Source organism: Dipodomys merriami, unplaced genomic scaffold, assembly GCF_024711535.1.
Source record: "Dipodomys merriami isolate MVZ:Mamm:240054 unplaced genomic scaffold, mDipMer1.0.p SCAF_70, whole genome shotgun sequence".
Taxonomy (NCBI): domain Eukaryota; kingdom Metazoa; phylum Chordata; class Mammalia; order Rodentia; family Heteromyidae; genus Dipodomys; species Dipodomys merriami.
The window spans coordinates 1,568,995-1,584,613 of NW_027206291.1; the positions used below are offsets into that span (position 1 = coordinate 1,568,995).

Here is a 15,619-nt window from a genome sequence, read left to right on the forward strand (position 1 = left end):
TAAGAGTCTCACAGACTTTTCTGCCCCAGCGGCTTTGAACTTCGATCCTCAGATCTCAGCCTCCTGAATAGCTACAAAGACAGGGGTGAGCCACTGGTGCCCGGCTCTGACATACTTTTTAAAGTTTAATTTTTTTTGGGGGGGGGAGTCCGGTCATGGGCCTGAATTCTGGGCCTGGGCGCTGTCCCTCAGCTCTTCAGCTCAAGGCTAACACTACCACTTGAGCCATAGTGCCACTTCCAGCTTTTTTCTTTTTTGCTTATGTGGTGCTGAGGAATGGAACCCAGGGCCTCATGCATGCAAGGCAAGCGCTCTACCACTGAGCCACCTTCCCAGCCCTTAGCGTTTAATTTTTATGATTAACCTTTTCTCATTACTTCTCAAGTCTAACCTTCAGAAGGCAGCCAAGTTCTCTGTAAAGGATCTGAGGCTAAATGATTTTGCCTTTGCAGGCTGTACAGTTTAGGTATTTCTGACGCGACTGCGGTCTGCTCCATAGAACAGCCATGCGCAGTGGCAGTGACTGGGCATGACTGAGCTCCAGTAAAACTATGTGCTTTATGGTAATGTTTCCACCTTCATGTAAACGGTATGTAGCTTGATAGTGATACAAACAGCATATAAATGGGTTTTAAAAACAAGTTTTGGAGTTGGGTGCCAGTGGCCCCTGTCTGTAATCCTAGATACTCAGGAACCTGAGATGTGAGGTCCCAGTTCAAAGCCAGCTGAAGCAAGAAAGTCCAGGAGACTCCCATCTCCAATTAATCACCAAAGAAGTCAGACTTGGAGCCTGTGGCTCAAGCTGTAGAATCCTAGCTTTAAGCAAAAGCCCCCAGGGACGATGCCCAGGCTCTGAGTTCAAATCCCAGGACCAGCAGGTACACGTGCGCGCGTGCATGCACACACACGAACAAAACGAACAAAATTTTGGTGCTGGCATGGACAGTGTGAGGGACGTTGCCCGGGTGTTTGCACACTTGTGAGAGCTGAGGGCTTGTCATGCCGCCCGTTCCCTGGTGTGCACACCTGCTGCCCCGGACCCATCGGCCGGCCACCGGCCGGCCCACGGCGGCTGTGCTGAGAGTGGAGCCGGGTGTGGGAGGCCGTGGCCATGACTAAGCACAGAGGCAGGGTGCTGGTCCTGTCGCAGACGGGAGGACCGTGTCTCCTGTTCGCAGCGGGCCCATCTACGTTGATGGAAAATCTCAGTTGGTGATAGCTTTCGGGTGGGGCCAGCGCTGGCACACGCCTGGCGCACCGTCCCTGCCCCCTCATGCCAGCTTGATGGGGGGCACACAGCAGACCCCGAAACAGGCAAGCGTGGGCATGTGTGCAGGTGGAGCTGATGGGGGTGGGGATGCTCCCCGCGGGCCTCTGGCTGCGCTGGGCTTCGTGTCTGAGATGCTGTGGGGGTGCGGCTGGACTGGGTCCCCCCCCCCCCCCCGGCTGCGCTGCGAGGCTGGGAGGCAGCCGCCTGCTGTTGCTGCCGCTCCCGGCCCACCTCCAGCGGGCGTGCTGGGGGACTCGCGGGGAGGGGGCCCACCCCTGCACCTGCCTTCTGCAGGGCGCTCCACCCCGCCTCCCCCAGACGGTGTGGGCTGCTGTCACCCCAGAAAACACGTCCTTCCCCGCTGCACCCCCAGGTCCTTTGGGCCTCGCTTGCCCCGAGGGGTGCCCGGGCCAGTGCGCTCTGTCCAGGTGATCTGTCTGGGATTTGACGCCTGAACCCCCAGCAGGCCTGAGGGTGCGGGAGACCTGGGAGGCGGAGGGGGGAAGCTGGCGTCTGCGTGCCGGTGTTGCGGGCGTTTCCGTAGTGATGGGGAGCTGTGCTTGGCGGGGACACCCCTGGGGCTGCCCCTCTTCCCCAGTGCGCCCCACCGGGCCCTCCTGGCAGCACTGTGCGCACGCCAGCCCTGTCAGGACAGGACACACGTGCCCAGGGCCACGGGGAGGGCGAGGCCCCATCTTGGGGAACTTGGAGGCCTTCTGGCCAGCCATGCACGGTGTCTCCGTCCGTCGGTGCTCAGAGCCTCAGTGCGCGAACACCGCCTCCTCCTGTCCCACCAGCCATCGTGGTGGGGGGGCCCCTTTCTGCTCGCTTCCTGCTGCTGGGCCTTCACCACGCAGTCTCGCCTGAGCCTGGGCCTGGGCCTGGGCCTGGGCTCCACCTCCAAGCCCTTCCCCCACCTGTGACCCGCGACCCCACCCCCCCTTGCTTGTGCCACTTCCCCCCACTGGTCTGCCCTGCAAACTCCCACTCGCTCTTCGGCCTCCTCAAAGACACCCTCTGTGCGGCACCCGGGCATTGCGGCCCCGCCCGCCCGGCCGGGGCGGCCAGCGCCTTCAAGGCCAGGCTTGTGCTCTGCTGTGCTGTGCTGTGGAGAATGGCGGGGTGCTGGAGAGGCCTCGGGCCAGGCTTCTGCACTCCCCACCCTGCTGTGTGGCCTCCGGCAAATTAGGTGACCTCTCTGTGCTTTGGTTTACTACTGAGAAAAAAAGGATGGTCGTTTGTGGAGCTCCTAGTAAGAATTGCTTAGTAGAGAAAGCAGCGCCTTTTTTTTTTTTTTTTTTTGGTCAGTCGTGGGGCTTGAACTCTGGGCCTGGGCGCTGTCCCTCAGCTCTTCAGCTCAAGGCTAGCGCTCTACCACTTGAGCCACAGCGCTACTTCTGGCCTTTTCTGCTTATGTGGTGCTGAGGAATCGAACCCAAGGCCTCATGCATGCAAGGTGAGCACTCTACCACTGAGCCACCTTCCCAGCCCAAGCAGCCCCTTCTTAATCCAACTAACTGGTTCTTGCTAGTAGGAAGCCGGGCTTTGGGGTATCTGGTCAGAAAAGGCTGCACCGCATGTTTGGAAGCCAATAGCAGGAGGCCAGGGCTGGGGGCTGATGGGGCTGTGGGGAGCACCCAGAGGCGTCTCTCAGCGTCAGAGCTGGGCGTCCCACACCCAGCGTTCAGTGCTCCTCTGGGAAGAAAGGGGTCTGGGGCCAGAGCCAGGGCTTCAGCCCCATCAGTGACCAGTGTTTGACCTTGGAGGGAAGGGGGCAGATGCCAGCCCTCCCGCCTGGTGGGAAGCCAGGTGGCAGGCGCAGGAGCAGGCCCAAGTGGGCCTCAGCAGGCTCCCTGCCCCCCTGGGGCTCCCCTGCAGTGGGCTGTTTCTCCTCCATGGTGGCAGCCCTGAGGGCAGGGCAGGGCAGGGCCCTGGGTCCCCCCCCCAGGGGACCCCTCCAGCTGGCTGTGGGTGGCTCCCCCGGTCCCAGTGGCGCTCTGGGGGCAGACTTCCTGGGGGCTGTCCTGCCCTTGGTGAAGCTGAGGCCCGAGGAGGTGAGGTAGTGGGACCGCCCCACTGAGGGGTGCTCCTGCCCATTTTGGGGGGCACAGGTGGACACAGGCTGAGACTGAGGGAATCAGGAACTCGGAGGCTTCTGCAAGCGGAGCCTCTTCTTCCTTGGGGGCCAGGCGCTCTGGGGACCCAGCCTCCCTCAGCCGGGCAAAGGCCCTCTCCACCCCCCGCCCCCCAGCCTGTGCGCGCGTCTGCATGTGCGCCTGTGCGTGGGACTGCAGTCTCGGCCCACGTGCCTGTCCCCACCAACCTAGGACTAAAGGATCCGTCCCAGGGCAGAGGGCCGGGCCCCAGAGAGGCTGAGGAGGAAGCGGGGGTCCCTCTGGTCGGGAGCTCTCAGCTCAGCCTCTGGGCTTCCTGGTGCTCCTTAATGTGGGGTTCAGGGTGAGGAAAACGGTGCTGCTGGCCCTGCAGGGGCTGCTCTGCTCCCCTGCTTTCCCCAGCACCCCCCCTCGCCCGGGCGCAGTGCTCTGGGGCCATGCAGGGCTGTCTGGGAGGCAGGGCTGCGTCTGTGACCCGAAGCATGTGCGTGTGTGGGTGAGGAAGACTCGGCAGGTTTGCGCGGGGAGCTCATTGTAGTTTGATAGCTATGCAGTTGTTTGAGAGTCCTGGGGCTTGAACTCAGGGCCTTGGCGCTGTTCCTGAGCCTCTACCATTTGAGTCACAGTACCACTTCTGGCTTTCCTGAGTTTATTGGAGATAAACATCTCATCTATGGTCTTTCCTGCCAGGCTGACTTCGAACCAAGATCCTCAGGTCTCAGTCTCCTGAGTAGGATTATAGGCATGAGCCACGGGCACACTTGGCTTGTGTAGTCTGCAGTTGTTTTAATGGGTTCTAGAACAAGAAAGCCTGACTGGGTTTGGGGCACACCTGTAATTCCAGTGCTTGGGAGATGGAGGCAAGAAAATCCTGAGTTTGCGGCCGGCTTGGGAATCGGTGCTAAAAGCAAAAAGCAGAAACCTTGCCCAGTACCACCTAACCCTCAATATTTTTGTTTGGGACAGAATCTCATTCCCCTGAGTAGCTGGGATTACAGGCGTGCGCCACTGGAGCCTGGACAGTTAAACTATTGAGGAATTCATGGAGCCAGACTGCAGGAGGCGAGGGCACGGGTTGGGTTTGAGGCAGGCTGAGGCCTGCCAGGCCAGGGGCTTGACGACGGCAACCGCCTCGGTGTGCGTGAACATTACAGTAGCTTGGTGGAAGCATGGACATGCTCTTCTTTTTGCTTTAAGCTCTCTGTCCCACCATTTCGGTAAAAAGGGCATCTGTCCCTCTGCCTGCCCGCACGCCCTGCTGCTCAGCGTGCCCGGGGCTGAGCGGGCACCGCGAAGGGCACTGACCCGGGCCTGCTGGCTTCAGGCGTGTGACCACCGCCGCGCCCACCTCTCGTGAGCCGGCCAGGCCCGAGTGGACAGACGGACGGACGGACAGACAGCAGCAGAGATGAAACACATCAGGCCGGGGTTGGGAGAGTCAGCGCTAGCGAATTTGCACCGACCGACTTATTTCTACCTCGGCGGCCTCCGGTGCCAAACAGCGCCATGTCTTGTTCTCTAATTCTCAATCTGTGCTTGAAGTGGGGGCCCTGGCACAGAATACAGAGGGGCACCCCAGTGATGGCCTGGGGCCACTGGGGGCAGAGGCGGGGAGAGGAACCGGGTCGTTGACTTTCGGTGACGAGTGGCCTAGTGAACCACAGTGGGCGCGGGCCACTGCCCCCCCACGCCTCTCCCCCCCCCCGGCCGTGGGCCAAGGCGTGGCCCCTGCTCCTGAGTCTGGCTTTGTCTCGCTTGCTCTTGGCTGACTCAGGAGCGACCCTGATCCCCCACTGTCCGCATGCCAGCCTTTCTGTGTCACATGGGAGGGGACAGTGGCCGCACCCTGGTCCCCACGCCTGCAGGGTGCTGCAGTTGGGGACCCCCGGGAGCTGGCGCCTTGTAATGGGGGGGCTGAGCCTGCAGCCGCTCCCTCCCCTCACGGGCCCGGGGCGCCTGGCCCTGCCATCTGCCCCACCGGAGGGAGCCGCACCGTGACTGCCTGGGGGTACCCCGCGCCTGCTCCTCACAGGCTGGGGCCCTGGCGCTGAGCTGAGCTGGAGTGGGGTGCGCCTCTGGACCCGGCCATGGCACGGGGGAGGGGGGGCTCTGAGCATGGCGTGGAGCACACACTGTGGCACAGGGGAGGGGGGCTCTGAGCGTGGCGTGGAGCACACACCGTGGCACGGGGGAGGGGGGGCTCTGAGCGTGGCGTGGAGCACACACCGTGGCATGGGGGAGGGGGGCTCTGAGCGTGGCGTGGAGCACACACCGTGGCTGCGCCCCGTGTTCTGCAGAGGTCAGGCTCTTCTCAGCCTGGAGCGCGGACCCCCTGCTTGCGGGAGGTAGGTGCCGTGGGCGCCGTGGGGGTGCGCCTGCCCCTCTCGTGGGCGCCGTGGCTCTGCTGGAGCTGGAGACTCGTCAGGGGTTGGGGCGGCTGCCAGCTTTGTGGTAGCAGCTGTTCAGGGAGAGCATGGTGCTGTGGGGGAACGGGACGCTGCTGTGGGGCGATGGTGCTGTGGGGCGATGGTGCTGTGGGGCGATGGTGCTGTGGGGCGATGGTGCTGTGGGGTCAGTGCTGTGGGGCGATGGTGCTGTGGGGTCGGTGCTGTGGGGCGATGGTGCTGTGGGGTCAGTGCTGTGGGGCGATGGTGCTGTGGGGCGATGGTGCTGTGGGGTCAGTGCTGTGGGGCGATGGTGCTGTGGGGCGATGGTGCTGTGGGGGAACGGGACGCTGCTGTGGGGCGATGGTGCTGTGGGGCGATGGTGCTGTGGGGCGATGGTGCCGTGGGGTCGGTGCTGTGGGGCGATGGTGCTGTGGGGTCAGTGCTGTGGGGCGATGGTGCTGTGGGGTCGGTGCTGTGGGGTCGGTGCTGTGGGGCGATGGTGCTGTGGGGTCGGTGCTGTGGGGTCGGTGCTGTGGGGTCGGTGCTGTGGGGCGATGGTGCTGTGGGGGAACGGGACGCTGCTGTGGGGCGATGGTGCTGTGGGGCGATGGTGCTGTGGGGCGATGGTGCTGTGGGGCGATGGTGCTGTGGGGCGATGGTGCTGTGGGGCGATGGTGCTGTGGGGCGATGGTGCTGTGGGGGTCGGTGCTGTGGGGTCGGTGCTGTGGGGCGATGGTGCTGTGGGGCGATGGTGCTGTGGGGCGATGGTGCTGTGGGGTCGGTGCTGTGGGGCGATGGTGCTGTGGGGCGATGGTGCTGTGGGGTCGGTGCTGTGGGGTCGGTGCTGTGGGGTCGGTGCTGTGGGGCGATGGTGCTGTGGGGGAACGGGACGCTGCTGTGGGGCGATGGTGCTGTGGGGCGATGGTGCTGTGGGGCGATGGTGCTGTGGGGTTGGTGCTGTGGGGCGATGGTGCTGTGGGGCGATGGTGCTGTGGGGCGATGGTGCTGTGGGGCGATGGTGCTGTGGGGCGATGGTGCTGTGGGGTCGGTGCTGTGGGGTCGGTGCTGTGGGGTTGGTGCTGTGGAGGAGGGTGCAGTGCTGTCTCTGGCGGGCTCGGTGCAGGTGTGTGTCCGGCTTTTGCCGGGAGGTGCTCCTGGGTTTCCCGTGTCGTGTGGGAGCCTGTGGGGGTGAGGGCGCGGGCTCTAAGCTCACGCTGGTTTCTGCAGCCTCAGCTGCAGCTCGGCCCCTTCGGGTAGAGGCTCTGAACCAGGGAGCAGACCTACAGGTGGCATGCATGGATGATGTGAGCAGAAGGTTCCAGAAAGAGAAACCAGTGCTTATTGGGGCTGGCGGGGCCTGATGGGAGGAGAGGGCCTTGCGTTTCCTCTTCAGTCCTTGTTTAGCCCCCGGGACTCAGGTGGGACTGGAGGTAGATGCAGCAGCCCCCCCCCCCGGGGCTGGCTCCCCCCACGTGAGGGCTGGGCTGAGGAGAGCGCGTCGCCTCACAAAGAAACTTCCTCTACTCTCTCTTTTTAAAAGAATTTTGTTAAGGTAGGATTGGCACATAACTAACATGGCACATTTCAAGTGGACGTTTGGTCAGGAAGCCTGTGGCAGGTACTGGTTGAGGTAAATGCACAGAGCCACCTATCCTTCTAGAACCTTCCTCTCACCCTTCACGATCCTTCTCCCTTCCCCACCCCTGCCCACAGACAACTGCTTGGTGGCTGCACGTTAGTTGAGGTTGCCTTTTTTTTGTTTTTTGGTCAGTTGTGGGGCTCGAACTCTGGGCCTGGCGCTGTCCCTGCGCTCTTCAGCTCCAGGTGAGCGCTCCACCACTTGAGCCACTTCCGGTTTTCTGGTGGTTTATTGGAGATAAGAGTCTCACGGACTTTCCTGCCCAGGCTGGCTTTGAACTGAGGTCTTCAGCCTCCTGAGCAGCTGGGATGACAGGCGTGAGCCCTGGCGAGGTGCTTTCTTAGAATTCTGTAGTCGTACACTACGTCCAGCGGCCCCCCCCCCCCCCCCGTCTGCTGTCTGTCCTGTGCGTGTTGATTTGAGGTGGGTCTGTGATGGGCTCTGTGTTCGTAGTTCCTTTTCGGTGCTGAGTAGAATTCCATGTGGTGGGGCCTGTGTCGTGTGTGTGTGTGTGTGTGTGTGTGTGTGTGTGTGTGTGTGTGTGTGTGTGTGTGTGTGTGTGTGTGTGTGTGTGTGTGTGTGTTCACACGTGCCCTGCTAAAGCAAGTAGTGGACCGCCCGGCGCAGCCCCTGGCTCAGAACACACCCAGACCCCTGTTCCTGCTGGCGGGGCAGGTCACCGTGGCCAGTCCTCTTCCAGGCCGCAGGCCAGAGGCTGAGGGGCCTCCTTGTGACTTGTGTTCTGACGCGCACAATTCCTGCCGACCCTGCGGCTGGGGTGCAGCGCCTGCCCGCCGTGCGCCTGCCCGCCGTGGGCTGGGACCCGCTGCCCTCTGCTGAGCCGCAGCCCTTGCTTTGCTGCCGCTGCCTGCCAGGCCCTCCTGCGGCCCGCACCCCAGTCCCTGTTTTCTCCAGGCTCACTGAGGGCCGCTGGGCGCAGTGTGGCTCCCGTCGAGCTTGTGCCAGCACGGGCCACAGAGGGCGCCCCAGCCACGCTTTGGGCCCCCAGGTTCTTAGCCTTTCTGCTCCTAATTGCTCGTTGTGACTGCTCACCGTCTGTCTAGTCCCTGTGTGTTCCTGGAAAGCTGGCTTACTCTCACCCGCGCTCCGCGTCCTGCAGTCGTGTAGATGGGTGCGTGTCCCTTCCCTGGGCACTGGATCACTTCCAGGCTTGTGGAGCTGGCATCGGCCCTGGCTCTTCCTAGAGGAGAGGCTGGGAAGGCGGAGCCCCCCCATCCCCATCCTCAGCCACGGTCTCCGGGACCTGCCCGGAGCCAGTTCTTGCAGGCACTCGAGAAGCCTGTGTGCGCTCAGAAAGGGCCAAGTGACAGGAGCGGAAGCCCTGTGGACCCGGGTCAGGGGAGTGGAGCTTGAATAAGGATCCGCGGGGACCCACGCCACCTCCCACCCTCCCCATCCTGCCTATGAGCCCGGGCCGTCCTCCCGCCGCTGCTCTGCGGGCTGTTGTAGGACGTGTATACGACTCCAAGCCCACGAGGACGGGCAGGCCGCCTGTCCGTGGGAAGTACTGTGGCCCCCGGTCCTCCTCCCGAGGGGAAGTGGCTTTGGTTAGGCAGAGCCCATGTGGTTGAGCAGGGCACGCCAGGGAGCATCGGTGCCTGGCAGGTTCTCCCGGCTCCTGCCAGGTGTGGGGTGGGCGCGGCTGGACAGCCGGAGCGCAGAGGACAGGCCTGGAGCCTCCTGTGCAGACGTGCCTCAGACACGGCCTAGAACAAATGGGGTGCCCTGGGGACTCACAGCTGCGCGGGCATGCTCAGCAACCTGGTGTGCACAGACCCCCGCCCTGGGGTCAGCTATAGCTTATTTTCATTTGGAAGGACAGCTGCTTGCTAATGAACACTTCCAGAGTCTTTTGAGCTCAGCTGTTTTGGTAGATTCTTGTCTAGACCATTCTGCATTGGGGGAAAAAAAAAAAAAGCGCAGCGCTAGTGGCTCACATGTGCGGCAGTCCTACTTGGGAGGGAGGCTGGGAACAGGAGGATCGTGGTTCCAGGCCAGCCTGGGCAGGAAAGTTAGTGAGACGCCATCTCAGCAGAAGAAAGCTGGGCATGGTGGTGCACGCCTGTCACCCCAGCTACCAGGGGAAGCATAAGGTAGGATTTCCAGCCGGGAGCATGCCCGGGCAACATGACTAGGAAGTGAGACTTGATTTCAAAATAACTAGGGCAAAAAATAAGGGCCAGAGGCAGAGCACCTGCCCAGCAAGTACCGGGCCCTGAATTCAAATCCCCGTACTGCCGCCAAAACAAGCGGCTCCTGTGTGTGACCTCCTCGCCACTAGGGAAGGAGCAGTGAAGATCCCGCCCTCACCAAAGCTGGGCCCGAGTGGGGCCCAAAATAGCTCAAGGCAGAAGGCCACGCTGTGGCTCACATGATAGAGCACCTGTCCGCCAGCGCACGAGGCCCAGCCTGGCCCCGGGTGCCGGGCTGCTGGGGTTTTACAAAGCCAGGCCGACCTGTGAGCTTAGGAAAGGGAACTGCGGAGAAAACCTGGCCGCTGGTGGTTGGGGGGGGAAGGAGAAAGAGGAACAGGCTCTTTGGGGGTGCTGCTAGCCAGAGATGGTTGGCGTGTATGAAAATAGGCCTGATTCTGTGAGCCGAGGAGGTGGGTGAGGGGATTGGAACACACGCACACGTTGGTTTACCTGCCCTGCTCGGGCAGCTGCCCTGAGCTGCTTTGAGCTACGGGCGGTGTCGCTGGGCGTCGGGCAGCAGTGTCCAGGGCTGGCCAGGCCAGGCCAGGAGTCAGTGCTGAGGGGACATGGGAGTGGGGGCCACTTCAAGGGCCAGCCCGGTGATGAGCTGGCTTCAGTGCCGTCGTCGCAGCCCTCGGGGTGGGGGGACCACAGGGCATAGACTGCGGTGGGGCCGGGGCCTCCCTGGCCAGGGCTCCTGAGTGCCCTTAGGAGAAGTGGCTCTGTGTTACGCTGGGCGCCGGTGGCTCACGCCTGGCATCCCAGCTACTCAGGAGGCTGAGATCTGAGGATCGAGGTTCAAAGCCAGCCCAGGAAGGAAAGGCCATGAGACTCTCTACAATGAACCACCAGAAAATGGGAAGTGGTGCTGTGGCTCAAGTGGTAGAGTGCTCGACTTGAGCAAGAGAAGCTCAGGAACAGCGCCCAGGCCTAGAGTTCAAGCCCCACGACGGACAAAAATAAAAAAAGAAATGGCCCTATGTGTGCTCTGGGCTATGAACCCAGGTGTGTCCTCGCCGAGGCTGGTTTGGGGAACACTGGCAGTGCCCGCTCAGCTAGATACGCCCCAATCCACAGAGCAAAGCACCGGGGGAAGAGCCCGTGCCAGGTGGTGGGAAGGGGGCTGGGAAAGGAGAGTGGGTGGCAGGGGTCCAGCCAGTGGCCCCGGGGTCAGGGGGTGCGCCCCTGCCGTCAGGGAGAGTCAGGTTGGGGGCACTTCAGACGCAGAAAGGAGGGATCCCCAAACTCCCAAATGGGGTGTCTCAGTTCCTTCTTTCGGGCCGTGGCTGGAAATACCCTCAGGGCAGGCGTGGGAGTGGGCGCAGCGCATTCCTGCCCGCGTGGCCCGCTGTGCCCGAGCCCTGCAGCGCCCGTGCTTCCCGCGCCCTCTGCGTGACCCCTCCCGGAGAGGCCGGGCTGCAGCCGGCTCCACTCCTGAACTCCAGCGCGGCCCAGGCCATGGCTTCCCCAGGGCCCCGGCCATGGGCTGTTGGGGGGAGGCCTGGGCTCGAGATCCGCGCAGAGCAGAGGGCGGTGCCCAGCCTCCTCCTCCTCCAGGCTCCCATGCAGACAGTGCCTGGTGCTGCGGGGACGCGCCCTGCCGAGCTGCGGGGAGCCCGCTCCAGGTGCCTGCCTGCCGGTCCCCCCTCCCCCCCCCGCTTTCTGCACCTGGGGGAGGCCTGTACCTCGCTTCCACCTGCCGTCTACCCCAGCAGTCTCCCTCCCTAGCACGTCGCCTCCTCTCGGGCGCCCGGCGTCCAGGCACTGCCTGCCTGTGACCCTGCCTTGCCGTGTCTCTGCGCCTTCTTGCTCGGGGAGGGTGCAGGCCCCTTGTGTGTAGCTCGGGGTCTTGCTTGGGTCCCCGCAGCCAGGGTGGGCCTGAAGTGCGCAGCTCTGGTCCTCATGGCCGTGGAGCTCTGGGGCTGGGGGAGGGGCAGGGGGCTAGGGCTCGTTCTCCAGAGCACACTGGGGACAGGAGCGGCGGGAGCCACGGAGCACATGCAGCGCTCTGGCTGGCCTTTCAGTTCAGCACTGATTTCTGGGGTGCCCAGGTGTTGTGCCTCCTGTCTGGGAGCAACGCTGTTGGCCCGGGGACAAGGTCACTCTGTGCTGCTGGGCAGGGCCAGGCTGCTCAAGCGAGCGTGCAGAGCCCCGGGCTCTACATCGACCAGAGTGAGGTCACTGGTGGGACGGAGGCCGCGTGGCTCGCCCCGAGGCCACCAGGGCTCCCTGTCCCTTCAGGACCGGCCTCCGTGCCGGCGGGTCTTGATCACGGAGCCCACAGGGCCACGCAGTCAGAGGCAAGCCCAGGCCGTCCTCGCCCCGGCCCGGCCCGGCCCTGCCGCACGGGGCGCGGCGCCCGGTGTGGGTGCGCCTGCGCAGATGCTGCCGGCTCAGCCTGCTCCGAGGTGCCCTGTGGAGCCGCTGGCCCGGGCACCTGGCTGCCTATCTTGCAGCTTGTGACTTTTTTGCCCCCTGGGTGTCTGTGGCTATCTCCAGATGAGCTCTGGAAAGATGTGGTTGAGACCAGGCGGGCTGGTTGACCGTGCCACGTCGTTCTTTCCCATGAAGCATAGTTGGTGTGTCTTTCCCTGTTTTTCCATTCCTGCGTTCACGCTCCCAGGAGGCGGCCATCAGCTGCCCCGCCGGTCCGTCAGCTGGCCCTGAGGGGTGGGCCTGGGGAGCAGAAAGGCCCTGGGGGTGGGGTGGGGGCTGCGTGGGTACGCCCTAGGGTCCCCAGCCTTGTGGGTTGAGGGTGGCAGCTGACTGTGGCTCTTGCTTTACAGATCCGGAACATGGTGGCGGTGTTGGAAGTCATCTCCAGCCTGGAGAGATACCCCATTACCAAAGAGGCACTAGAGGTGGGTCACCTACCTGCATCCCCGTTTCCCAGGGGCCAAGGGCTGGGGTCCACGTGGGACGTGGGGAGGCCTCATGCCTCGGCTCTGGTCCTCTGTCGCCTTTCTAACGGGTTTTTTCTCATGCACAGAGCGGCCCTGGCAGCGGCCCTGCTGTGCCAAGCTTGTGGTGCCAAGGGCTTTAGATGGGGGGTGAGTGTGGGTCATGTATCTGGGCAGTCACCCCGCGTGGCATGGCGTGGCGTGGCACAGCAGTAAGCGGGCCACCCACTCTGGTTGCAGGAGACGCGGCTGGGGAAGCTCATCAACGACGTCCGCAAGAAGACCCAGAACGAGGAGCTCGCCAAGCGCGCCAAGCGGCTGCTGCGGAGCTGGCAGAAGCTCATCGAGCCCGCGCACGCGCACCAGAATGAGGCGGCGCTGCGGGGGCTGCCGGGGCTGCCCGGCTCAGCCAACGGCGGCGCGCACAACTGCCGGCCCGAGGCAGGCACGGCCAGCGCGCCCAAGAGCATCCTGGACCTGAAGACGCGGAATGACATCCAGAGGCTGCCCGGGCAGCGGCTGGACAGGCTGGGCAGCCGCAAGCGCCGCGGGGACCAGCGCAACCTGGGCCATCCCGGGCCGCCGCCCAAGGTGGCCAAAGCCGGCCACGAGTCCCAGGTCCCCAACTCATCCCCCCTCCCCACCAATGGCCTCAGCGGGAGCCCCGAGAGCCTGCCCAGCCCCCGGGACAGTAGCGGTCGCCTGGAGCCCAGCGAGAATGACAAGCACGGCGGCAAGATCCCCATCAACGCAGTGCGGCCGCACCCCACCTCCCCCGGCCCGGGCCAGCCCCTCGGGCCCTGCCCGCAAACGAAGGCTTCGGTGCTGCAGCAGCTGGACAGTGTGGAGGAGACCCCGGGGCCCCCGCACCCTCGGGGGCCCCCTCGCTGCTCCTTCAGCCCCCGGAACTCACGGCACGAGGGCTCCTTTGCCCGGCAGCGGAGCCCGTGCGCCCCCAAGGGCTCAGTGCCCAGCCCTTCCTCGCGGCCTCAGCCCCTCGACACCCCGCAGGTGCCGTCACCCCTGCCGCCGGCCCAGCCGTCCACGCCCCCCGTGCGGCGGCTGGAGCTGCTGCCCAGCGCTGAGAGCCCGGGGCGCTGGCCGGAGCAGCCCGAGGGCCACCCGCGGCTGGCGGGGCCGGGCTGCAAGGCCGGGCCGCTCCCCGCAGAGCCCCTCCTCGCCCGGGCTGGCCTCTCCCCGGATTCCTCCAAGGCGGACAGCGACGCTGCCTCCTCGGGGGGCTCGGACAGCAAGAAGAAAAAGAGGTACCGGCCTCGGGACTACACGGTGAACCTGGACGGGCAGGAGGCCGAGGCAGGCGTGAAGCCTGTGCGGTTAAAAGAGCGGAAGCTCACCTTTGACCCCATGACGAGACAGATCAAACCTCTGACCCAGAAAGAGCCGGTGCGGGTAGACAGCCCCGTGCAGGCTGAGCCACCTGCCAGGACAGAGCTGGACAAGTCAGAGGCCAAGGCCAGCCTACAGAGCCCCTTCGAACAGACGAACTGGAAGGAGCTGTCTCGCAGTGAGATCGTGCAGTCGTACCTGAGCCGCCAGAGCAGCCTGCTGTCCTCGTCGGGCGCGCAGACCCCCGGCGCGCACCACTTCATGGCCGAGTACCTGCGGCAGGAGGAGAGCAGCCGGCGTGGGGCCCGGCAGCCGCACGTGCTGCTGCCGCTCGAGCCGCCCAGCCACCTCCCGGGTCTCACCCGGGAGATCGCGCGGGACGATCTGGACAGGCTCCAGGCCGGCCGGTGGCCGGGGGTGAACGGGTGTCAGGACACACAGGGTAACTGGTATGACTGGACGCAGTGCATGTCGCTCGACCCGCACGGCGATGACGGGCGCTTGAACGTTCTGCCTTATGTCTGCTTGGACTGACCTGGCGCTGCAGCTGCCCCAAAGTGCATTCCCGCCTGGCAGGGACAGGGGCGGCAGCGCGCTTGGCAGCCCAGGGCGGTGGGCCCAGGGGAGGCTCTGTCTCTTCCCTCCAAGTCTCCTTCTCTTGTGAAATGCTGCTACCAGGTTACTAACGAAACTGCAAAGGAAGGACGACGTTGCAGAAGGAAGGGCGGGACGGCAGAAGGGAGTTCAGAACTCTATAGCAAACCAGCTCTAAAAGCATCAGACCCCACCCCCGTGCCCCCGCCCCCCTGCAAGGTGCAGGCCCCTTCCACGCCCAAGCCCTGGGCCCTCCGTGGCAGGTGGGCGGGCAGGCGGCGCAGACAGGCCCCGGGAGAGGTTACCTTTACACAGCGACAGACGACAGACGCACGCATCTCATCTCTGCATTTTCTGTTCTCACCAGGCCGACAGTGGGCCACACCTCAGCCTCTTTTTCTCACCCCCACCCAGCCACTGTTGAGCCAGTGTTTTCTTTCTGTCATTTGCTGGAAGCTTCTTGGCCATGAGCATTGGGTGGGCAGGCCAGTTGGCCACCAGCCTCACCCCTGACTCCACGGGCAGACCCACCCGTTTGTATCTGGTTTCACTTCAAACCCGGTTCCTAAATGCTGCAGAAGTTTCAGTTTTCAAGTTTGTTTTCATCCCGTCCTCCATCTGACCACCAGCCAGATAACTTTCCTTTTTCTGCCCTCTTTTCTTCCTGCACTTCTAGAAAATTTCAGCTTTCTAGAACCCCTTCTCCCTCCCCCCCACCACAAAGTAAGCGCGGGTGCTACTGTGTGTGAGCTGTTCTCCTGGGTGAGGGAGACGTGTCTGTGCGCTGGAAACACTCAGAACCATTCCTTTAGATTCGTTTGCCTTATGGTTATGTCATAAATGCGATTTGCAAAAACAAGGAGCCTTAGTGAATGTACAGTACTAGACTTCTGTGTTCTCTGGACGCAGAAGGAAGCAACTTTGCTATTTGGTCCAGTAAGTGGACACCTTGTGATATAAATGTGGAAATAAAAAAAAAAAAACATTTGCACAAACCAGCCTGGGTGTGAGTCATTTCCCCTCTGGACCCACGCAGCCGAGCAGCAGCCCTTTTCTGGACTTGGATTGTCCCTGCAGATCGGGGCCCCACGGCCGCTGGCCTGGATGCAGCGCACAGCGGCCAAGCCGCCCGTAGGCCTTGCTGTTTGTGGG

General features: G+C 63.5%; 1 protein-coding gene across 2 annotated transcripts in view; it reads left to right on the top strand.

Annotated features, from left to right (window-relative positions):
• The window catches only part of LOC138817550 (mediator of RNA polymerase II transcription subunit 26-like), a 32,588-nt gene extending 17,144 nt beyond the window's left edge, over nt 1-15,444 (top strand). For both annotated transcript variants that reach the window (XM_070008007.1, XM_070008009.1), the window contains exons 2-3: nt 12,413-12,487; nt 12,767-15,444. In XM_070008007.1, the coding sequence (XP_069864108.1) occupies nt 12,413-12,487; nt 12,767-14,407 (1,716 nt within the window). In that variant the 3' untranslated portion in view covers nt 14,408-15,444. The remainder of the gene's footprint in view (nt 1-12,412; nt 12,488-12,766) is intronic.
• Nucleotides 15,445-15,619: the final 175 nt, after the last annotated feature.